At 43.1% G+C, this 25,432-nt stretch overlaps 1 protein-coding gene across 4 annotated transcripts in view; it reads left to right on the forward strand.

Annotated features, from left to right (window-relative positions):
- Nucleotides 1-10,518: 10,518 nt before the first annotated feature.
- The window catches only part of CUL3 (cullin 3), a 103,854-nt gene continuing 88,940 nt past the window's right edge, over nucleotides 10,519-25,432 (forward strand). Inside the window, exon 1 of one of the 4 annotated variants that reach the window (XM_005282559.5) lies at nucleotides 10,519-10,964. In XM_005282559.5, the coding sequence (XP_005282616.1) occupies nucleotides 10,899-10,964 (66 nt within the window). In that variant the 5' untranslated portion in view covers nucleotides 10,519-10,898. The remainder of the gene's footprint in view (nucleotides 10,965-25,432) is intronic. The other 3 variants (XM_042853590.2, XR_010590667.1, XR_010590668.1) reach the window with 3 other exon arrangements.

Here is a 25,432-nt window from a genome sequence, read left to right on the forward strand (position 1 = left end):
TGGGCTGTCACGACGGGGAAACCATTGCTGCACACAGGCGAGCCACATAGGGGACAGGGTGGAAGCTGCAGGCTTGGAGAAGACCCTCCTTTGATTCCCTGCTCACCCTCAGCAGCGAGATATCTTCCATAATGATCACATCCTGTGGAAAGATTGAGGACAGGAATCATTACCAGACCCCACCCCTACAGTGCTGGCTCTCCCCAAGAGCCATGTGCCCAGTGTACAGCAAGGTCCGGGGAGAGTGATTCACCCCACCCCCTGCGGCTACTCACCATTTTGGGGGTCTTGTGGCTCATGTGTGCTTGCCTGGGGTCAGCCAGTTAGTGACAGGTGTGTGAGTACTGGCTGTGTTTTAAATCACTGAATCAGTGTTCTCTGTGTTGCAAACAATACTGCTTCTGTAAAATGTTGCATTTAAACTTCACAGAGATGACATTGGGAGCCCAGCCTCCCTCTTTGTTATTGGCGGCTGAATGGCTGTGCAGCATTAGAAAGCGGCTAAGAAAAACGAAGGAGGACTTTCTGCGTGATGTTATGATGCACTCCGCCGCCGAGAAACAGGAATTGAATGAGTGGTGGGACAGCGAGAAGAGGGACCAAAAGGAGAATGGGGCATGCCAGAATGAAGCCACGGAGCGGCTCTTAAAGGTTATGGAGTGCCAAGCGGACATGCTCCATTAGCACTACAAACCGAGCAGCTCCGTGCCCGCCCTCCCCTACAGCTGCTGTCACAAAACTCTTTCCCATGTGCCCTCCAGACACCGTTAACACACTCTTATCAACCTCCTGGCTCCAGTCTATACCCACGGCATTCCATCCCCCCACACAGTCGAGGACTGTGGACTCCCACTACCCACTGCACTCAACATCCATCCCTCTGCAGTTTGGCCCCACTGAAGTACAGTACTGGTTGCACTGTACTCCAAAGGAGAAGGTTGGATATGATCCCTGGACACACAGAAATCTTTAGCTGTCCCGGGACCCCTCCTCCTCCTGCGACCTCCCTTCCCCCATCCCCCTCACTGCTGATTGTTTTTTTTTTTTTTGGTTTGACTCTCTCCTCCAGTTGTTGTCTTTTATTAAAAGAATTGTGTTGGTTTGAAAGCAGTCTTTATTCTATTAATTGAAAGCAAAAACAGCACTGCAAAGCAACATATAATTATGTTAACCCCCCTTATTGCATCATGTGCACCAATCACCTCCTAGCATTACAAGCACTGCAATCTCAAGCATAGCAACAAATATTAGTGGCTTTTAGCTTCAAATTGCTCCCTCAAGGCATCCCTGATCCTTATGGCCCCGTGCTGTGCCCCTCTAATAGCCCTGGTTTCTGGCTTTTCAAACTCTGCCTCCAGGCACTGAGCCTATGCGATCCAGCCCTGAGTGAAGCTTTCACCCTTCCCTTCACAAATATTTTGGAGCGTACAGCACATGGCTATAAGCATAGGAATATTGTCATCAGCCAGGTCCAGCTTTCTATAGAGGCAGCGCCAGCGGGCTTTTAAACGGCCAAAAGCACACTCAACAGTCATTCTGCACTTGCTCAGCCTGTTGTTGAACCACTCTTTGCTGCTGTCAAATTGTCCCATGTATGGCTTCATAAGCCATGGCGTTAAGAGGTAGGTGGGGTCTCCCAAGATCACAATGGGCATTTTGACTTCCCCTAGAGCAGGCAGCAGCGTGCCATTAAAAATCCTGCCCAGCCTGGCCCGGCCCACTCTTCTCCGCCCTCTGCCCCTCCTGCCCCCTCCCGTGGGGGCAAGGGGCAGGGGGCAGAAGCTTGGTCCTGACGGCTGCCCTGCCTCTTCCCGTAGTGTGCTGGGTTCCTGCCCCTCCTCCTCTCTGTCCCTCCCTGCCGGCCGATCAGCTGATGGCCCTTGCAAGAGAGGGGTTGGGGGAGGAGTGGAGTCAGTGTGCTCGCTGCTCCTGGGGGAGGCAGAGAAGAAGCGGGGGCAGGGCCTTGGGAAGGGGGGTGGTGGAATAGGGGGCATATCCCCTCCAGCCCTATGCCCTGACCCCCCTCACACACACCCAGCCCTCTGCCCCGAGCCCTGCAGCCCCGCACACACCCCAGGCCCCTGCCCTGAGCTCTGTATCCCGCTGACACACACCCAGCCCTCTGCCCTGAGCCCTGCGCCCCGCACACACACCCGGCCCCTTCCCTGAGCCCTGTACACACCCCCTCATACACACCCAGCCCTCTGCTTGACTCCTTCACCGCCCCCCGACAACCCCAGCCCTGACTCTGGCATCCCCACACATACCCAGGCCCCCCATGACCTGACACCTGCACCCCCCTCACATGCCCCCAGCCCTCTGCCCTGACTCTTGCACCTCCCCACATACCCAGCCCCTCCACACCCCATGCACCCCCCATATCCTGACTCTTGCACCCCCCACATCCCCACCCCCACCCTGAACACCAAACGGGAGCTCCTGCACCCTCCCCCCTCCCCCACATTCCCACCTGCACCCTTCGCACCAAATGGGAGCTGCCCAGGTAAGTGCCCCAGACTCAAACATCCTGCCCCAACCCTGAGCCCCCTCCCTCATTCTAGCTCCTGACCAGACCCTTCACCCCCAGCCCTGTGCTCAGTGCACTCCCACCCTCAGCTCAGTGCAGAGAGAGGAAGAGAATGGGCCAGAACCAGGGAGAAGGTAGGTACCCACTGTATGTGGGCAGGGCCAGGACTCCAGACCGGCAGTGGGCTGAGCGGGTCCGGCAGCCGGGCTCCCGGCTGGCAGGAGACGGCGGATGGAACCCCTGAGTGGCAGTGGGCTGAGCCGCTCAGCCCACTGCCAGTCTGGGGTCCCAGCCGCTGGCGCCGCACAGCCCGCTGCCGGTCTGGGGTGAACAGAACCCCAGACCAGCAGCGGGCTGAGTGGGCCAGCGGCGTATGATCAACATTTTAATTTAATTTTAAATGAAGCTTCTTAAACATTTTGAAAACTTTGTTTATTTTACAATACAACAATCTTTTAGTTATATAATATATAGACTTATAGAGAGAGACCTTAAATTAAAGTGAATAAATGAAGACTCGGCACACCACTTCTGAAAGGTTGCTGACCCCTGCCCTAGAGTGATCTTCTGGTCCAGGAAGAAAGTCCCTGCTTGCAGCTTCCTGAACAGGCCAGTGTTCCAAAAGATGCATGTGTCATGCATCTTTCCGGACCAGCCTGCGTTAATGTCTGTGAAACGCCCATGGTGATCCACAAGCTCCTGGGAACCATTGAGAAATACCCCTTGCGATTAATGTACTCAGTGGTTAGGTTGTCTGGTGCCAGAACTGGAATGTGCATGCCATCTATTCTCTCCGCAGTTAGAGAAGGCCATTTGTGCAAAGCCATTCACATTTGTGCAAAGCCATGGGTCACGCACGTGGCCCAGAGTCACGGTCTTTTGCAGCAGGATTAATGGCCCTGCAGACTTCCGTCAACACGAGTCCAACAGTAGACTTTCCCACTCCGAACTGATTAGTGACTGATTGGTAGCAGTCTGGAGTAGCCAGTTTCCACAGTGTGATCGCTATGCACTTCTCCAACAGCAGGGCAGCTCTCATTCTCGTGTCTTTGCGCCGCAGGGCTGGGCGAGTTCATCACACAGTCCCATCCTCATCTGAAAGTTCTGCAGCCACTGCTCGTCATCCCAGACGTGCATGATGATGTGATCCCACCGCTCGGTGCTTGTTTCCTGAGCCCAAAACTGGCGTTCCACTGTGGTCAGCACCTCCGTGAATGCCACAAGCAATCACATGTCATAGCTACTACGTGTGGTGAGATCAACGTCACACTCTTCTTGCCTTTGTAGTCTAAGGAATAACGCCACTGCCACTTGTGACGAGTTAGTCAGAGTGAGCAGCATACTGGTTAACAGTTCAGGATCCATTCGTGCAGCCCGAAGAGGCAAGGTGCGTAGTGCACAAACCATTGAAATATGGCGCCAAATGCGGATGGAAGCACAGGGATTGCTGGGATGCAAAGCAATGCATCACAGGGCATTGGGGCAAGACCCAGGATGCCAAGGGACCCCCTCCGCTTTCCCACAAGTCTTAGCAGCAGAAAAGAAAGAGGTGCTCTGTGGGATAGCTGCCCAGAGTGCACCGCTTTGAATACCGCTGCAAGTGCCGCTATTGCGCAGGCAGCTGACAGTGTGAACACACAATAGTGGTTTCCCTTCAGTGCTCTTTGAGCTGCCAGCGATGTAACTTTGGCAGTGTAGACGTGCAAAGATAGCTCGTGTAAAGATCGCTTGTGTAGCCGCTCTAAACCCCCAATGAGCAGCGGTAGTTATGTCTCCCACCCACATAGAGCTGTTCACACCAGCCATTCTGTCAGTGTAACTTATGTCGCTCAGAAGCGTGTTTTTTCACATCCCTGAGTGACATAAATTATACATATAAAAGTGCTAGTGTAGACATAGCCATACATACTGTGTGTGATCACTCTCCCAATTAACACTTGTTTTTCCACACACCTGCAGTAGTTTTCCTCTCAGACTAAATGGAAACTTTTAAAGTTGTTTTCAGATAACAATGGAAAGCAATTATCTAAATCAATACCTCCTACCACAACCCCTGTGCTCCTAATTGACAATACCTATCTGCCATTAAACTGAAACACCGCTGGCCGACACCCTGAGAGCCTAGGGCTATGAGGTCCAGATACATGCCCTGATCGTGGGAGCCCTGGGCACATGGGACCCCCACAACGAGCCGGTACTGAGAGCGTGCAGAGTCGGTCGATGCTACGCCCGGCTTATGAGACAGCTCATGGTGTCCGACACCATCAGGTGGTCCAGAGACATCTACACAGAACACATCACGGACACTGCCAGTACCAGGTCAAGTAACCGAGACCACCGACCAGGGAAATAACCCACTTCCTTTCCTGACAAACCGAGGGACGCACCCCCCCCATGTACTTATTCTCTACACCAATACTGACTTGGACTCTTAATACATTCCATGCATGGCGTACCTGAGCCCATTTATCCACCGATGCTTTAAAAACTCCCACACCCCAATCTGGATCTATGCTGGTTATGTGATATGTACCGTATGTACCTCGTGAACCTTGTAACCGATACTTGCAATCCCCCATAACCCAAGCCCGACCCCAGATGTACAGTACCTTCCCTCTTAACTTGTGTAAATTTGATTTTAAACATTAACTTTAATAAAATGTTTACATCTGCAGTACTTTACCCTCAAACCAAACTGAAGACTTTGGAAAAGTTGTCTTCACATACACATAGTGCCAACAGGGATCAGAGTGGGAGTGGAGAATTTCAATTCATATTGAAATGTATGTGCCACCCAATTAGCCCCTTGTTTAGCTTCACACCTTCAGTAACTACTTTCAGACCACTGCACTGAAGCAATAATCCTCTGCATTACAGACACAGTATAAAAAACAAAAAAAGCTAGACAGTAAGGGGGCTGAAATAAGACAAGTTTATTTAAGAACACAGATACAATGCATACTTTCAATACACACTGACATAGGAAAACAACCTTCAAAACCTCCTACTATTTCCATTCACTGAAGAGCCGTGTGAATGTCCTTTAGTTCTACTTTGTGAATCTTCTGGACAAAATGACAGCCTCTGTAAAGTAGTCAGAACCACTGGTGCTGTAAAAATATTGACACCACACCAAGTATTTTTTTCAGGGGTGGGGAATGCTGTTTGGTGACTTTAGCTTAGAAGGTCTTTATTTACAGCCTTGTATAGGAAGAAAGGGATTGCAAGATAAAAGTAGAATTGTTCAACTGCCTCACATAAATAGGTTACTTCAGCATCTTCTGTCATCCAACTCCCCCCTAAAGCCTATGAAGCAATGGTCAAGGAAATTAAAATTACAAGTATAGGATGTTGATTCAGGCCATACAAGAAGGAGGTCAAAAAACTCACATCTTTTTAGGATAGGAACCAGGTGGAATATAATTTGGAATTACAATATTTCAGTTATTCTGTTTCTAAATGCAGAAATTTAGAAATAATCTATTAAATATATTTTTGAATATTTATTTTGATGCTTTTACTGGCCCCAGCAGACCCCTTTGATGTCAATGGGATATATGTTGAAAATGACTGTAGAATATTGTTGGGGGGGGGGGAATTGGCATGGGAGACACGAGAACGGTCAATAAAATAGCAAAATAAAACTTACCTCATTGTGTCGTATTTTACTAATCCTGTAATGACTTCAAAGGAACTTTTGCTTGTCAGGATTGCAGGATGGGATTCTGAATATAATACATGGAAAACCTACTTTCTGCCCTTCCCTCCCCCTTCAAAATGCAGGTATTACGTAGGTTTTGTTGAAGCTCCTTCACATTTTTCCAGCTATATATAGTTCTGCATTGTTATCAAAACATCTTTTCAATAGATTTTAGGTGTTACAGTTGAGGGAATACATCTTTTTTGTTGTTTCTAAAGCCTTTCAAAAAAGAGAAATGATTATCGTTCCATATATATCCTCAATGTATCACACAAAATTCATGCAAAGCCTAAAACAAGCATCAACTTCACACTATGATAGATGGATTTATGTAGCTAAAAAGAAATGATTTGATTTTTTTTCTTTGTACTGCCTTTTAAATAGAGAAGAAATTCTTCCTCCCACCCTAACATAGGCAGCTGCCATTCTGAGTTTCTTTTCAAATGCAGAATGTTACAGAATGAGACCATGCAAACACTTAAGCGTGCGCTTAACTTTTAAGTGCAACGGTGATTCTCTTTCTCTCATATTTTCTCTCATATTCTTTGTTTATTACTCTGAAGCAAAATATTGAAATTTTGCATGTTCTGTACGGAAAAACAGCACAGAGTATGTATATGTATGATTCTTTGGAAATGCAGTTTATCTCCAATCTCCTACTCCACAAGGAAACTCCCACTCCAAATGAATTTCAGTCAGTTACCTATTATAAATTGGAAAAAGATGCACAGTTTCCTTTTTAAATACCCAGAGCTCTCTGATACAATCAGCCAAGGCTCTGATTCTTCCCCCATTCAAATTAATGGCAAAACTCACATTGATTTCAATGTGTATGACTGGGTCTTAAAAGAAACAAAGAAACTTATTTTTAAAATTAAGAAATGGTATTCTTGTGTAAATAAACCAAAAACTTGCTTTTCTGTAATTTTTAAAAGAGAAATGTTATGTTAATGTTAGGAATGTAGAGAATACATTGTATTAGTGCCAACCTTTTAATGCTTCTGTTGCCCTCAGCAACATTTTGAGTAACGCTAGAGAGTTTTTCAGCAGGTATACAAGTAAATAAAAACCTTAAGATATCATGTCACTTGAAACTAGTAAAAAACTAGTAAAAGCAGCATGCCTGTCATATTGTTAGAAAGAAATTGTTAGAGTCATTGAAGTGAAAGTATTTTGTGTAGGTCCTTATACTGTGCTCATCACTGTAGTATTGGAGTACCTTCCAACAGTGCATTTAGCCATGTGACCTTCAGATGCATACTAGTCACTCTCCATGCTGAGCTATTCTCTACCTATTAGAGCAGGCATTCCTGGCCCTTATACTGCAAGCTTGAATACTAGTGTGAAGGAGGCTAGGGGTGAATAGAGGGTAGAAGTAGTCATGGCACATGAACCTGAACCCCTATTACTGAAGGGTATTTCCCCAAAACTAATTACTAGTTACTACTTTCTTTATTGTAGGAATATTTGAAGATGTATACATAAGATAGCTGGCATTGACCAAGATGGGCATTAGGGCTACTAGCAGTTCATAGGTCAATCTTGCTGTTCTTCCCCCATCCATCTCCCCTCTGATTGACACCACTGGTACTTAAGAGCAATTCCAGTGGTCCCTTGTGTGAGCACAAGACCTTACATTTAGCAAAACTGCTTTATTTCTACTACAGATGGGAGCAGAAATTAGAAGAGGCAACAATCCTTATTCTTAATAATTTTAGTAAGTAAGAACCAGCAATATTATTGAGTCTTGTATAGTGCCAAATAATCTTACAGTGCAAAATACAGCTAAAGTTAGGAAAAGAACAGGAGTACTTGTGGCACCTTAGAGACTAACAAATTTATTAGAGCATCTTATGCTCTAATAAATTTGTTAGTCTCTAAGGTGCCACAAGTACTCCTGTTCTTTTTGAGGATACAGACTAACATGGCTGCTACTCTGAAAGTTAGGAAAGATTCCCAAGGAGAACCGACATGGTTGTAACTGCATTTTTAAATCATCAGCCCTACTCTAGTTACATGTTGGGATTGAGCATTTGACTGACCTGAGTTACTGTTTGTGGACCTCCTAAAAAGAAGTGAGTCTTTAGGAGTGACTAGAATGAGAAAATGAGAGCCTGGTACACTGGGCTAGTGAGGTTGCCCTAAGCATAAGGGCATATCATGAAAGAAAGCACAAAAACAGTAGCAGAAGACATTGTGCTAGAGCAATCGGCAGTAGTGGACACTGCCCATTTTTGCAGGCACCTGAGATCCAAATTGCAATTTAAAGTAGGATCTTTCTCCCAACCCTTTGAACTTCTTGCAAGCAAAATTCTTAGTTTAGACTTAATTGGCTGGGTTGGATTCATCTCCTAAGCTCCAATGTCTGGGGACCATATTCTTCATATTGGCAGTCAGAAGGAAAACTTTGCATCTCCTACCACTTGACTTTTCTTTTTGGTTGTTAATGAAAAGCGCTTTAAGAACTAGACATTATTCTCTAGAAACTGTACCTTTCAGAAGGGCTGAATGGTACTGTACTTTAGTCATGCTGAAATCATTAAGACTCGTTATTGTTGTGCTGCTGTTATATAATTTTTCCTTTTGGTGTATACTTAATGCTGATCAGGAGATTAAAAACGTACAGAAGAGGTACTTGCATTAGTCTCAATGGGCAGTGGTTGTTTTAAACTGAAGGGAACAAATAGGTGAAGAAACTATTACAGAAGGCAAACTAGCTCACAGGATATTTGTACCTATGTACCCTCAGTGCCAAAGTTTTACATGTTTTGCTAGGAAACTGCTTAAGTGGTATAATGATCTTAGGTATTTTTCAGACTAGTACACTATCATAAGAAAAATTATGCTCCTATAGTTAGGGTCCAGATTGGGAATCAAAACTAGGAGTTCTATTCCTGCCTGTGCCTGTATGGGATCTTGGGCTAGTCACGTAGGCCCAAATTTCAAGTGTCTACTAACTTTTTGTTGTTGTTTTTGAGTGACCCACCTGAATGCCAGAGGTGCTGAGCAATTGAACCTGCCATTGACTTGCAAAATCTGATATTTACAAAACATCCATCCCTGTTATATAAACTGTCCTAATTTGCAAGTGACCTATATTTAGCCTCACTCTCACACAGGTATTGCTTCAGGTGGCATCCTCATTTCTCAAGCATATGTTGTGATTAGCAAATTAAAAAAAGGAAAACAAAAATGTATTTCAACATGACTATGAGTCTCCCAAGGAGTACAACACCCATGAGTGCCATGACTCAGTGAGGCAAAATTAACCGCAGGGAAACTTCAGGTTGATAAATAACAGGAAAAGGCACAATATGCCTGTGCAGTTCTTTTCTTGGCCTGTCTTTTAAAGACACTGTTTGCTTTTGCCCTGTCCATACAGGTTTGAGAGGAGTTATGTTTAAGGCCTATGTTTAAGGCTGTCTGTACATTTGACTTTGTTTCCTTTAGATTTCCAACCATTGCTACCATCGGTCGCTAGTTAGTGTTGCCAAACTTCCAGCATATTAATAACCATCTCAGCACAGGTCTAGCAACCCGATAGCTAAAACCCTGGTCAATGCTGGCACCTACCTCATTTATGCTACCAATTGCATGATTATTACCAACATGGGAGCTGCCTCTGTGATAGAAATAGACAGACAAATTTCAGGTCAACTATTGCCAACTCCAAGTGTTCAAACATCACAAGTCAGATCCTCCTCAATTGTAACTTTAAAAAAAATAATTAATGCTTGGGTCTCTTTTTGTTTTCTGTTCAGGCTTTGAGCCTTAAGGTGAACTCAGGTCACACTTTCAACTTTCCCCCCCACTTTGTTTAAAAAAATGGACAGCTGTGAGTCTTCCATAGTCACCTGACTTTAAGAAAAACACCTGAGACGTGAGGTAAAAGGACGAGAGCTGGCAAGGCGGCTAGTGTAGACAGGACCTAACGTCTGTGCCCGCTCAGCCAGTTGCTAACAATGTGAGGCATTCTAGTCCTAGCTGGCCCAAGGCTCTGATTGCAATGAGTAGGGGCAGCACTAGGCCCAGTATGTGGTGTCTATGGGCCCAGAGAGGCTCCTGCCAGACTCTCTACAGCAGCTGGGGCTGCAAGAGACCCCTTCCCCCCAGTCTCACAACTGCTCCCTCCCCACCCCTTCCCCAGGCCAGCCATGGGACCCTCTCGGCGTTTGCCCCTCCCCTACTGCGCCGCACTCAGCCAATCAGCGGCCGCCTTTCCCCCAGCGCGCTTTCTCTTCCTGCCTTTCCCTCTCCTCCCTCCCCCCCCCTTTGCAGCCGGTGACAGCTCGGAGCGAAGTCTCGCGAGAGCTAGGCAGCAGAGCCCCCACCCCCTCGCCCGCCCTCCCCGCCGTGCTCCTCCCCGCGCCCCTCCTGCCGCCGCGGCCGGATCTGTCTCAGGGGTGGGGGGGCGCTTGGCCCTGCGCACTGAGCGATGTTTGTCCGCCATCGCGGCGGACGAGGGTGAAGGAAACGCCGCCGCCGCCGCCGCCGGAGATAGGGGCCTGCGCCACCGCCGCCCAGAACCCCCCGTAGCCGCCTCCCTCCTCCCTGCCCCGCACACCCCGGGGGCCGCCGCCCGGAGTGAAGGTCGCCAGGGGCTCCTGCCCGGGGTCTCCCCGTAGCCCCCCCCTCACCCCGCAGGAGGCGCCGCTCGAGCCGGGTCCGAAGATGTCGAACCTGAGCAAGGGGACGGGCAGCCGGAAGGACACCAAGATGCGGATCCGAGCTTTCCCCGTGAGTACCCGGGCACCGGTTCCGCGCCAGGCCCCGGCCTCCGCCCGGCCGCAGGCCCCGCAGCCGCCCGGTCTGTCACCCTGCTCCCCGCGGGGGGCGGGCTGGGGGCGAGGGGGAGAAACTCCGGGGATGCGGGGGAGGGCAGGGGAAAGGAGTTGGGGGCTGGGGAGCCGGGGAGAGGAGGATGACACGCTCTGTGCCCCCATCTGTTATCAGCACAATGGAACCTGTCACCGTGGCCAAGCGGGGGAGGAAGGACCGGGACTAGGGGACGGTGGCACGGGTGCTGACTGGGGGGACGGTGGCACGGGGACTGACTGGGACTTGGGAACGGTTGCACGGGTACTTACTGGGGACTGGGACGGGGGGGCGGCGGTACGGGCACTCACTGGGGACTGGGACTTGGGAACGGTGGCACAAGCACTTACTGGGGACCGGGACTGGGAGGATGGTGGTACGGGCACTCACTGGGGTCTGGGACTTGGGAACGGTGGCACGGGCACTTACTGCGGGGGTGGTGGCACGGGCACTTACTCGGGACCGGGACTGGGGGGCGGCGGCATGGGCACTCACTGGGGACTGGGACCTGGACTGAGGGGTGAGTGAGGTGGCAGCATGGGGATTTGCTTGGGGGAGAGGGGAGACAGTGGAAACACTTACTGAGGGGGCCGGCACGGGCACTTACTGGGGACTGGCACCAGGACGGGATTGGCTGCATAGGCATTTACTGGGGTTGTGGGTGGTGGTACTGGTGCTCAGTGGGGCGGCGGTGGCACAGGCACTGGAGGCTTGGACTGAGGGACAGGTGGCAGCACAGGCACTCACTGGGCACGAGAGCTTGGGGGGGCACATTACAGACACTGGGGATTGGGTTTGGGGGCCAGCAGCACAGGCACTTACAGGGGACTGGGGGAGTGCACATTACAGATGGTTGGGGGGACCCTCCATCACAGCAAGAAGCATGCAGAGGAACCTGCACCGGTGGTGGTTCTTCCTTCTCATAACCTATGCAAATATGCTATGAAAATATATTTAATGCAGTTTCCAATGAAAGGCTCTCGACAAGGAATCAGAAGTTATAGATGTATGTAAACAAAATAAGGAGTTTTATAAATCCATCTCTGGGCAAGTTTTTCTGCATATGGGAGACTTCATGTTGTAGGGATTTTAGGTCAGATGGTAAAATGTCAGGTGACATGAAGAGTTGGTAGCAACATAGCCTCTGTGTAACTTTCATAGGATTGTTTCATATATCCAGCTGTGAGATTACCAGCCACTTTAGTTACTGAGTGAATGGGCCTAGTTATTAACTTATACTGCCATAAATCTGTGCTGGTGCTTCGACAGTTTCTTCAGTTGAAGGTTAGAGCACATGAATGTGAAGACTGCTGTTAATGGTTTCTAGCATTACAAGAAATATGAAAACTTCAGTCATCATTCGTGATTTCCTGCAAGTAAGTGTGTGTGTGTGTGTATATACACACACACACACACACACACTTGTTAAAAAGGAGACGCTCTGTTGAGTCATTGGCTTTTAGTGTTTATCATAACTTTTGATGTTACACCTGATCCAGGTAGCCAGTGGCAAACAATTCATATGTGTTGCCTTCACATATAAACTGGACATACCTGTTCACATCAGTTCACCAGCACATAATATGGCAGAGGACTTGCTTAGCCAAAATTCTTGCCAATGAAGTTGAGAATTTTAAGACTTCTTTAAAATTGCTGGAACTTTTCATTTAGGACTCTGACTCAACTGGACAGCTTCCCTCTTAACCTCTACTTCTAATCAACAATAATTCTTTATGTTGAACAGTGAATGTCAAAGGAAGGAGCAGTGTGTACTGTGTATTAAAAGACTAGAATGTTTTAAGTGATCTATGGCTGGTGATCTCCAAAGAAATTATTTATTTTTAATACACTCTTATAATAGGAGGTTTATGCATTGAATTAGAACTTTTGGAGGTATAGAAAAATAAAAATTGGTTGGCTGAAACAGCCTTAGACAGCTTGTATACCATAGAGCAGTGGGTCTCAAACTTTTTTACTGGTGACCCCTTGCACATTGCAAGCCTCTGAGTGTGACCCCCCCCATATAAATTAAACACCCTTTTAAATATATTTAACACCATTATAAATGCTGGAGACATGCGGGGTTTGGGGTAGAGGTAGGTTGACAGCTCGCAACCCCCCATGTAATGACCTTGTGACCCCCCCCCGAGGGGTCCCGACCCCCAGTTTGAGAACCCCTGCCATAGAGTGACTATCATAAAACTTAATAGTGACAAAAATTGTGCATCTATTTTACAGCAAACTACTCTTGTACAATAAAAGTTTTCTGGCAATCATTTTAAATTTGGCTAATAGGATCCATGCATAAAATCTCTTTATATATGTAGATGAGGGTAAACGAACAAGGGTAAATTGAATGATTAGAATAAACATTATTTTGCATTTTATTTTTTGACAGCTCTTTTAACCGAGCATATAAAATGCTGTTCGTGGGTGAAGAATGTTCACAGGGAGCCCTGCTCTCATAAATGCTGAGAATGCTGGATTTTTTTTTTTTTACCCCTCAAACTGCTTCTTGTTAGCATTGTTTTAATTTTTCCTTTTGAGTTGTTTAAAGAATGGATTACAGTTATTTCACAAAAGTTATCTAATTATGTTCCTTAAAAATTAATACATTAATGTATATATTGACATCAAGGCCTCCAAACTCCAAAGTAGAAGCTGACGTCTGTTGATAGTATTTTTCAGGTTTTGATATGTAAAATACATTTCCTTTTTTGCAACCAAACCCAGTCAAAAATTCATGAAGGATTTCTAACTGAAAAAAGAACATGGAAGTGAATGACAGCTTTTAAGTGTTTACTGTCATGCGAGTAATTACAAGAGAGAAAAGTTATCACACTCTCCAAAAACTATAACCCCAGTTTTCTAAAGATGTAGGCACGTGTGTAATTTGCTCAATTGACTTCAGTGGATTCTTCATGTAAATGAAGTTACATGTGTTTTCAAGACTGGGACCTGTATTTAGTATTTACATTCATATCTGGTTACTGTTCTCTCTTTTCACCTTCTCCAATTCTGATGCATCATTCTTAGTTTTGAATTGTTAATATTGCTAGTGTTGTGCCATTTCTGTGTTCTCTGTTTGTTTGTCGTATATCTTCAGCAGTATTACGTCTCCATTTCCTTCATTTTGTTTCAGTTTTTAATGTGGGAATAAATATTTACTATTCCATTATCTGGAAAAGGTAACCTTGTTGGACAAGTAAGGTTCCTGAAATCTAGCAATGTCATGGTTACTCCCTAATGATGGCCATGGCCCTTCATATTCTGTACTTATCTATAACATTTTTAGCATTTCTTTCCTATAATAAACATGGGTGAATGATAATGGAAAGGTGTACAATAATTTTGCACTTTTCTTTTCAAATTATGTTTTTGCTATTTGTTCATATATGAATTAAAAATAGCACAAGTGTAAACACAGTGTTAAAAACTTGCTCAATCACAAATGCTCTACCTAAGAATCATTATTTTACTGCAAAATTACTTTTCTTCACAGTTTTTTTTAGTTTCTTGTAATTAAGGAGTGTAGAAACACACATTGGTGCAAATGCCCCTCCATAGAAATATCCTTCAGTATTAACCAGCTGCTGGTATGCAGAATCTCACTGACTCTGCTTTTCCTTCCCTCAAGGGCAGTGGCAGAGGGTATGTCTACACTGCAATTAAAAACTTGCGACCAGCCTATGACAGCTCACTCGCGCTCATGGGGCTTGGGCTAAGAGGCTGTTTAATTGTGGTGTAGACTTTCAGGGCGTCTACACTTACCTCCGGAGCGATCGATCCAGCAGGGGGTTGATTTATCGCGTCTAGTGAAGATGCGATAAATCGACCACTGAGTGCTCTCCCGTTGACTCCGGTACTCCGCCCGAACGAGAAGTGTAGGCGGAGTCGATGGGGGAGCGTCAGCAGTCGACCTACCGCAGCGAAGACACCGCAGTAAGTAGATCTAAGTATGTTGACTTCAGCTACGTTAATCACGTAGCTGAAGTTGCGTAATTTAGATCGATTTCCCCTCTCCCCCTTCCCCCCCAGTGTAGACCAGGTCTCAGGCTAGGCTGGAGCCTGGGCTTTAGAACCCTGTGAAGCAGGAGGGTCCCAGAGCCCAGGCTGCCACCCGAACGTCTACACCACAATTAAACAGTTCCTATGTTTGCACTGCAGTTAGACACTTATGACTGGCCTGTGCCAGTTGACGGCCTCCCAGGGCTTGGCTAAAGGGCTGTTCAGTTGCAGTGTGGATAGGCTCAGGCTGCAGGTTGAGCTCTGGGACCCTTCCACCTCACAGGATCGTAGAGCTCCAGCCCAAGCCCAAATGTCTGCACCCCAGTTAAAAAGCTCCCACGACCCCAAGTCAGCTGGCACAAGCCAGCCGGGGGTGTCTGATTGCAGATAGACAGACTCTTAGGCTACGTCCTCACTCACTACGGGGGGGGGGGGGGGGGAGATCGATTTAAGATACGCAAATTCGTAGCTGAATTCGACGTATCCGAGCCGACTTACGCCGCTATGAGGACGGCGGCAAATCGACCTCTACGGCTCCCCCGTCGACGGCGCCTACTCCTACCTGCGCTGGCGGAGTACAAGCGTCGATTCGGGGATCGATTGTCGCGTCCCGACGAGATGCGATAATTCAATCCCCGAGAGATCGATTTCTACCCGCCAATTCAGGCGGGTAGTGAAGACGTAGCCTTAGAGTACTTAAGAATCTAGAGGCTGAAGTGGGCTGGCTGTTCAGTAGTCAGAAGCAGTCAATGACTAGAATTCCTTGAGCGGTAAACCACCCTTCCTATTCACAATAGAAAGAAATAAGTTTGTGTGACCAGTTTAACTCTGACATTAAAAAAGGTGTTGATGCAACATTGTCTTGTTACATGCACATTACAGCATATGGGTATTTGAGTGTGGCTAGATTGTGGGATTAGGCCACCAAACAAACAAACAAAAAAACAGATGGTTTAGGGCTCTTTCTTAATTTTACCTTTTGAAATTACTTAAATCTAGAAAGAGTAATGGAAATAACTTTTTATCATCTTGTTACTAAAGTTCTGTATATTGCATTAGGTATACAACGGTTACTTTAAGGTTGTACCATGAAATAATCTTGTGTATGAACTTTCAGAAGTACAGAGCCTGTACAATAATGCCATTTTCAAAAATATAACAAGATAGTCTTAACACTTAAAATATGTACCTATACACACACCTTTCAGCATCAATAATTCAGCTATAAAAATTTGGAGATGAAACTTGGCATAGGGTTTAAATAAACTCTGCAAGTTTTTTTCAACAAATCTCTTTAATTTGTCGGCTATCTGTTACACAGAAGCCAGAAAAACTCTCACTGCAATGGATGTTCAAGTCAGTTTGATTAGACATGTTAAATGTGGCAAGTGATTAATTCATAATATTATGTTGTATATTGATAATAAAGAATGTCTGTACATTAACTATATTTTGTAAACATTGTTCACATTTGAGGGACTAAAACAGTGCCTTTGCAGAGTAATAAGTCTGCTGCACAAAACACACACTGAGGTTCTAGTTATTTTCCCAAAATAAAGGAAGGAGTTATATATTTTTTTGCCATCTTTTACCCTCTTGTTAAAGTACTATAGCGTTCTTATGTTGCGTTTCTCTACTCAAGTCACAATGGGCCAGTTGTTGCTGGCTACAGGACTATTTAAAAAGCTCTCAAACAACAAATATAATTTTAACATGATTTAGTTGACCTGTGTGGATGGAGCAAAAGCATGCTAGTTCTGTCTTTAAAACTTTGTTAGAGATGAGTCAGTGCAGGCCTGACTTTACTGCAGCTACATTTGAACTATTTTGTGGAGACTTTTGACCAGTGAAGATAAAGGCCATGAGTGTATACTGAAGTGTCAGAATGTAGCGTATAAGACAAAATAGCCTTAATATATCCAATTCTATAAGTTTCTTGTGAAAATACATTGAGCTAACAACAAGAAGTTTTATAAATTTACACAAATAACCTGACTTTAAGAGCTGTTAGATGGACTCTCACCAAGGATTCTTATTACTTGTATCACAAGAAATTAACTTTCATCTACAAGAAGTTGGTTGGTTAGATCAGTCTGACTTGAAGTGAGTTATTGTATTTGTTTATATATCATATTTTGTCAATGCTTTTGACCATCTTAATTTCCTGTAGAGCTCTTTCTTATTTTGGATAATCCTACAAAATATTTTTCTGCCAACCCCCAGAATGTAACCAGCTATTTATGTATGCTGTTATTGCAACAATAAATACAGGGCTACTTTAAAGATTTCTGGAGAGGGTTAGAGAGATCCCATACATGTGTGTTATGTAAAATGAGTCTATTTAAATATACCCCAAACTGTAAACTGATCCATTTTATATGGAATGGATAGGATAGTTATGTTCACTTTGCCCAATCTTCTTTTGCATACGTGTAGCCTGGCTACTTGTTCCTTTCAACCCCAGTGATCAGCTTACATTAGTTTTAAGTTTTCCAAGCTATTGTTGCAGAGCAAAGAGATAGTGGCTTAATTTTTGTATTTAAAAAATAAAGAAGGCTGATAGTCTCATTAACACTCCTACATTCTCCAAATCAGAGTGGCCTTTGCATGGCTGAAAGAAAACTACTTCTGGGAGCATTAGCTTCTTTTATGGCTTGTTTTGGCCCTGGGAGGTGGAGGGGGGTACATGGTGTACCTTGAAGTGAAGTTAAAATTTACATTAGCTATCATAATGTTTGGATCCGTCCAAGCATTAAAGAAGTTGCTTTAACATCTGTAGATTCACATGGATGAGTCTGAGCCGAGATTTCAGAAAGAACCTGGATAATTTGTTGAACTAGTCTAAAACTGTGAGTATTCAGGTGGCAGAAGCTGTTACTGGTGTATTAACATTTAGGGCATTCTACACATACACAGCTGCAGCGCATCTCCCGTCGGCATAATAAAACCACCTCCACAGGCGGCAGTAGCTATGTCAGCGGGAGAAGCTCTCCTGCTGACATAGCACTGTCCACGCTGGGTCTTACATTGGTGTAACTTACATAGCTCATAGGGGTGGTTTATTCACACCCCGAGTGACATAAATTATGTTGACATAAGCTGTAGTGTAGACATAGCCTTAGACTCATAGTACGTGTTCTCTGTGGTGTGCATTTTGGGATGGGGTGAAGGGAGAAAGGAAAGATGGTTTGTCATACGTTTGTTCAGCTCCAAATAAATGAATTAATTTCAACATAATGACTGGTACTATTCACTTCAGACCATATGGTTAAATAAACATATCACATCAGTGCCTTTGTGAGCGTATGCTATATTTCACAGTCACAAGCCATATTTTTATAAAAGCAAATTAGCCTTTAGCCCATAATAAAATATGTAGTAATAAGTTGGATATTCATCAGTTAAGTTTCACTGTAACACATATAGGGCTTTAAAATTAAAAAACCAAAAAACCAAAGCTGCAATGTTATTTACCATGTTGAAAAGAAATGGGCATTGTTTTGGAAAATTCCCATTTAACAATGGTATACATTCTTTAATGTGAAAATGCTCTTAAATTTTACCTAATCGTGAACATTGAAAGAACATCACTAGTTTTAGTTAATATTTCAGATTAAATGGTGGCATGGAGTTGAACAGGTTGGACTGTGAAAACTAGCCATCTGTTCATTTTCACCGCGTTTTAGGTGTTTGAGTTGATAAAGGTGTGCTAATACTAATTTTAGAATTTTTACAAGAAATGTGTATTTCCCCCCCTAATTCTATGACCATACTATGTCTAGCTGTGGTGTCATCAGATCTTTCAAGATAGGCAGGGACAAGTCTATTCAGCCCTTACATGGAAGAGTTTCAAGGTAATTCCCAAGTCTTATAGGTGTTGGTGATTTAGCGGCACTTCTCTCTGAGGGCCTGGTCTTGATAGGTATTGGGTACCCATGATTCCAGCTAAGTTGGTACTGAATTAAATACCTCAGCATGGTGTTGGAAAGCACCTTGCTGCTGCTGGAGGTTACTACCATCTTTTAAATGAGATGGAAAAACAAAAGAGCTTGGCCATTTGTGATTGGTAAAAATTCCTTGGCAGTCTTTGCAAGAGAAGGAGACAACACTAGTATTCAGGCCAAATTTTAGTTTAGGCGATTAAATTAGTTTTTCAATGGATTTGGTGGTATTTGTTTTCTGTTGAACTGTTGTGTAGTTTAACTGCTGTTAAGCAGTGACCGACCCCCTTTTGTCCTAGGTGTATCTGCATCAATGGTGGATGAATGAGTTAAATGAGAATTGCTTTATAACTTTATGCAGGATGGAAGATGCTATATAATTGTAAGACCTTTTAGATGAAGGTTGCATATATTATTGGGTTCTCTGAAAAAATACTATTTCATTTTTGTGTGGTGTTTCATTTGTTAATTGCTTCCTTCATATGATGCAGCCTGGAACATTTTTAATAATCTATAGGGGTGTGAGTGTAGGCTCCTGATTTAATGTAAAATAAAATTTTTGCAGCTTTCTAATTAGTAGACTTGTCCATCTATGCTCCCTCTAAAGGAAGCAGGTGGTTTTTAGTAGTTGAAGGTTCTATTTTGCTTGTGGGACTTACATTTTTAAATTAAGCTACAGGTAGTAGAGTTAGGACTGTCTTTACTTTTTTGAGTTTTCAGGATACAGAAAACGAAGAGCTCCATAAAACTGTAGTTTGGGTCCGACTTCCACGTGTTAGCAGATTGTTAGTGACAGTCTTGTCGTCTTGATCTTTATTTTTGGAAAAACGGGAAAAGGATCTACAAATAAATTTAACTTTGCAGCAATTTGAAAATGTCTGGAGGAGGACCAAAACCTGAGCTATATATATAACTAATTAAGGACAACTATTGCAAAACCATATCAGTAGTACCTCACTATATATAAGCTAAAAAGGAGTCATAAATGCTGGAGAGAATTTGGAGGAATAGAGACCTTCTGCACATGTGGCAGGGATGCCCTAAGATAATAGATTTTTGGAGGAAAATAACAAATAGAATTTTCAAAATAACTGAAGTTAGCCAATCCACCGAACCCATAATGGTTCTATTTTAGGTCACAGACCGAAGGAGCTTATTGATTTGCGGATTGCTCTCATGGTTATGGGATATTGACTCACTGACTGCTATCAGTGAAGTGTGTTAGCTTCTTTTTGGAAAAGGACTGATCCTCCCAGAATTAGTGGAATGGAGAGAAACAAGGTATGGGAAAGCATTGCAATAGAAAAAAATGACAGCTTTATGCTAGGATGAAGTAGATTTTATAATGTATAATTGCTCTCTTTGGAATTTAATCAAAATAAATATTCAGGTAATATGAAGATGTACATTCTGGAGAATAAGCAGAAGTGGATCAGGGCAGATTTTTGTATATGGTAGCTAGTTATGACTTATATGATTTATGGGGTGGGGGGAAATAAGGGAAAAAATTCCAGGGGACTGTGTGTATAATCATGAGAAGAGGGAATCACTTTTTTTTATTAGGACAATGTGTGCTGCAAAATTGATTAGACTCTTTAAATTGGTATTCATGTTGTTGCTGGTTACAGGCCTGAAGTCTTTTTGATACTTTGACGGTAAAATAAGGTGGAATTAGGAGAGGTGAGAGATATAAATTGTTTATAGTTCTGGTTAAGATTTATTATACTTGTGTGGAAATATGGAATGCAGAGCGAATCTTTACTACACCTCTACCCCAATATAACGCGACCCAATATAACACAAATTCGGATATAACAAAGTAAAGCAGGGCTCCAGGGGGATCAAAGCAAGTTCGATATAACGTGGTTTCACCTATAACGTGGTAAGATTTTTTTGGCTCCCAAGGACAGCGTTATATTTGGGTAGAGGTGTATTTGTAGTCTGTTTAAGATATGTGCAATACAAAACTGACAGTCTTCCTTATGTCTCACATTAGTTTGAACCTAAAAAGGGTTTTGTTTAAGTAGTCCATTGCAGCTCTTCACATTCACTCTTCCAGTCTAGAGTATTGACGTGCTAGTGTTCTCCTCCCCCTCCTCCCCCACACACACCTTGCTGGGTTTTTTTTACTTGTGGTGGGAAGGATGGGAGAAACTTTGATGCTTGTGAATTTGGGAGAAAATTGGAACTAAGATTAGTGAGGGCAGATGCCCTGTAAACGTTCTCGTACAACTCTTAATTCATTGCTTTCTTCCTATGTTGTTCCAATGCTAGGGTTTTCCAGGCAATGCTTCCTTGTGTGCCAAAAATTATGGTAAATATGTTAAATATAGAAGAGAAAAAAGAAAAAATGTTACCATAGTGCACCAATATAGATTATGCACAAAATTCTAAATGTATTACAACTCTCTTCAAACAAAGTGGAAAAGTAGGCCTTTTTTGTCCCTTTTAGGCCTCTCTCCTAAAACTCCTTGCGGTATTGTGGGGTTATCATGAGAAAAAAATAGTTGTCTTCAAGCCCAGAAGCATTTCTTTTCCCTTATGTTTCTTCTTTTGGAATGCTGTTAATAATCTTTGTAAGTTTCCCGCATACACTGGTGTGTTCTTGGAACACTTCCTTTTGATCTTGATATATTCTGTTTAACATCTATATAACAATTTCAAAATATTAATCATTTAACCTATTTGTAAATTCACTTTTTTTTTAATAATATGGGTACGTTTCTAGTGGGGTTTAGATTGAAATTGGTTATCGGGAGGATATTTAGTATTGTGGCTCAAGGAAACTTTGAATTAGAGCTAAAAGGCTGATGAACTAACGAATTGTTAAGTTCGGAAGAGGGTACCTCTGAGTAGAGTTGGTGTCTTCCCATGCCCCAATTTCTCTAGAAATAATATTTTTCCTTCTCCTACTAGTTCCCAACTAAGACTTTGCAATATAGCATCTGCATCATGCTCTAAAGTGAGTATCTTTTTAATGTCTGAGCTTTTGTAGTAATCAATAGACATGAGCTGGCAAAAAGGAGAAATTAATGATCTCTGCCTACGGTGTGTAAAATCAGTTAACTATTTTTTTTTCTTAGTGAGTATTGCCTTAAAAATGTCTATTTAAAGAAAATTTGTCAGAACAGATCTTGAAATATACATAATCATTTTATTCTAAGTCAGGATTCTTGGGATAGATTTGGGAAGCCCTACATCAGTGGCTCTCAACCTTTCCAGCCTACTGTACCCCTTTCAGGACTCAGATTTATCTTCTATACCCCCTTAAAAACTACTTGCTTACAAAATCAGACATAAAAATACAAAAGTGTTACAGCACACTATTACTGAAAAATTGTTTACTTTCTCACTTTTACCATATAATTATAAAATCAATTGGAATATATATATATATAGAGAGAGCAGTATAAACAAGTTGTCTGCATGAAATTTTAGTTTGTACTGACTTTGCTAGTGCTTTGTATGTTGCCTATTACAAAACTAGGCAAATATCTAGATGAGTTGATGTACCCCCTGGAAGACCTCTGTGTGCACCCAGGCCTGCACAACCCTTTTGCATCAGCTAATCTCCCATTATTTCATTACAAATATTTATAACAAACATTGGTTCTAGAGCAGTTCTTCATCCGTGTCTCTCAGATTGATTTAGGATACCACATCTACAACTCAGAAGTACTTTGTGTACCACTGTCATAACTTTAATCAGTGTAATTATAATAGATCCCTATTCTAATATACTCAAGTTGTGATATGTGGGGAGAGAGAGAGAAACTGCTGCTCTGTATATTTAGCATTAAATGGTACTAGAAATATTTACCAAAGCTAAGATGGGGAGACACAAGTTCAGGTCCCTGCCCTGCCTGATTCAGATCATTCTCTCCCAATTGCTCTGAAGGCTGAAATGTAGTGCCACTTATTTGAACAGGCGCACTTTATCTGTTACAGTAATTACAGGGAAAACTGTTGTATGGAATGTCATCTGAAATACTTTGAATCCTACACAAGGATTTTCAGAGAAGCCTAGGGCAGTTAGGTACTCAGATCCCATTGAGGTTGATGGATAATTCCAGTAAGTAGTTATTTTAGGTAAATGATTCTTTATGGTTAGATCAGGGGTCGGCAACCTCTGGCACGCGGCTTGCCAGGGTAAGCACCCGTCACAGGCCAATGGGGGCTACGGGAAGCAACATGGGCTGAAGGATGTGCTGACCACCGCTTCTTGCAGCCCCCATTGGCCTGGAGTGACGAACCGCGGCCAGTGGAAGCTGCGATTGGCCGAACCTGCCGACATGGCAGGTAAACAAACTGGCCCGGCCTGCCAGGGTGCTTACCCTGGCAAGCTGCGTGCCAGCGGTTGCCGACCCCTGGGTTAGATTCTGATACTCGTACAGCACCTTATTCAATGAGTAGTTCCAATGACTTCTGCATTGCCTAAGGTGGTATTGAGTGTGAGTAAGGGTATCTGAATCTATATAATGAGTAAAAGGAATTAATAAATATAAGTAGTAAAAGGAATCTTCAAAGCAGTTGATAAAATACTATACCTGTCACTGTTTCATAATCTCTTTAGTGCATGTAGTTGATGCTGTTATAACAGTGGGGCTGACATAATAGCTGCACAATAAAGTTTGTTAATTTGGCGTTAGGGTTACTGAAGTGATGTTTTCATCAACCCAAAGCCTCAATAAGATTGAAAAACAGCGAAGCACATACACACCATCTTGCAAGTACATATTCTTATGTGCTTAACTAATCCTGTTCCTATTGACTTTAGTGGCGCTGGATCATGCCCTAACTCTCAGATCTATCTACCACCTCTGCCAGAATGACCATTAAATTGTGCCCACATGTCATGCATGTAAACATATTTCAACATGTAGATGAACATATACAGGAAGCCCAATTTGTGATTGCAAATAAGATGAAATTAATCCTCTTTCCTAATAGAACATATTAGAGATGAGTTTCAACATTGTAAGGTGTATCTATTCAAAACGTTTAATGTTTGTTTAGAAATTTAAGATCAATGTTAGTAGATTTTTACATTTAAACAACTTAAGTTACAGCAACTTTGAAATTCACATTTCTTGCACTTTCTAGTAGGAAAACTTTTTTTTAAGTCCTTTATATCTCTGAATTATCAAGGTGGTGATTTCCTAATTGAGTGTTTTTATTACATTTAAGACAGTATTTTAATGACTTACCTTTCTTTGTAATTAGAAACAATGATTATCTTCTAGTTCTCTTTTAAATAAACTGTTTTTGGAATTGTTGATGTTTGTGGCATGTGACAAAAGGACTTCCTTGCCTGCTTTGTCGCAAGTCTGAACTAGATTCCTCTTTCATAGATCAGTATACTGCAGTTTGTATTGTTTCATGATTCCGTTTTGTTCTATTTTGGGTGGAGGATGAGTAAGAGGAATTAGATATCACTATTTGCATTTGTTCTCCCAGTTCATTCAGTATGGATTAATTTTTCTTTTACTATGTAATTCTGAGCTCCTGGTAAACTATTTCCTGTCATTTTTAACTGATCACAAGCAAGGCAATTTACTTGAACTGAAGAGGCCAAGGCAGTGAGATGTGGCCTCCTATGTTAGCTATATCACATTTGTATTGGAGGTTGTTAGTTGGACCAGACAAAACACACAGTGCACCTTCCTGGATACAAACCACTTAATTCATCTCATACAACTCTTGCTAAGTAAGAATCAAAGGATAGTTTGTGATTCTTCACTCTTCCCAAACCAAATTGCCATGCATACTGATGCACCAGGCTGACTGGATCTTCCTGCACTGGAGAAGTTTTCTAACCTGTTTTGAAACCAGTTTTATAAAACTGCTCAGGCTATTTTAAACCCCTGAATCTAGGTCTCTGCTTTGGCTCTAGCCAAGTTTTAAAATTAGGTTAGGTTGAGCTAGCTTTAAAATCAATTAGAACAATTCCACAGTATAGCCAGATCGCTCTCTCCCCCAAACAGATATTTTTGAAAATGAGCACTTTCATTATGGCCAGTCTATAATACATGCTAATCTTTTCTGACCTGAAACACTATGGCAATGACCACCATGAAAATGTGTCTAAATATTTGCTGTAATCCTTGGTTAATATTATAGGCAATGTCTGTATTTTAGGTTGTATAAGCATTTCCATTTCAAAGGGCCATTTGCAGTTTGGTATAACTTTCTCCAATTTATGACTTTTGAGCTGAAACCTTCCGTATTTGATTTCTGATAGAGAGTCGCTTAATTTGAAAGCTTGAGCAAATTGGTTAAGCCATTTAAAAAAAAGTTACCAAAATATTGCAACTCTTTTGAACAGCTCTAGCACCTCAGTGGAATTTAACAGGGAGATGGTGCCTAGTTTACAGTTATATTTTTTGGTGATCTGTTGAAGAGCCATTTATATTTGGCAGAGTTATGACTTTATGTAGCACG

This window comes from Chrysemys picta, chromosome 9 (genome assembly GCF_011386835.1).
Source record: "Chrysemys picta bellii isolate R12L10 chromosome 9, ASM1138683v2, whole genome shotgun sequence".
NCBI classification, from domain to species: Eukaryota; Metazoa; Chordata; order Testudines; family Emydidae; genus Chrysemys; species Chrysemys picta.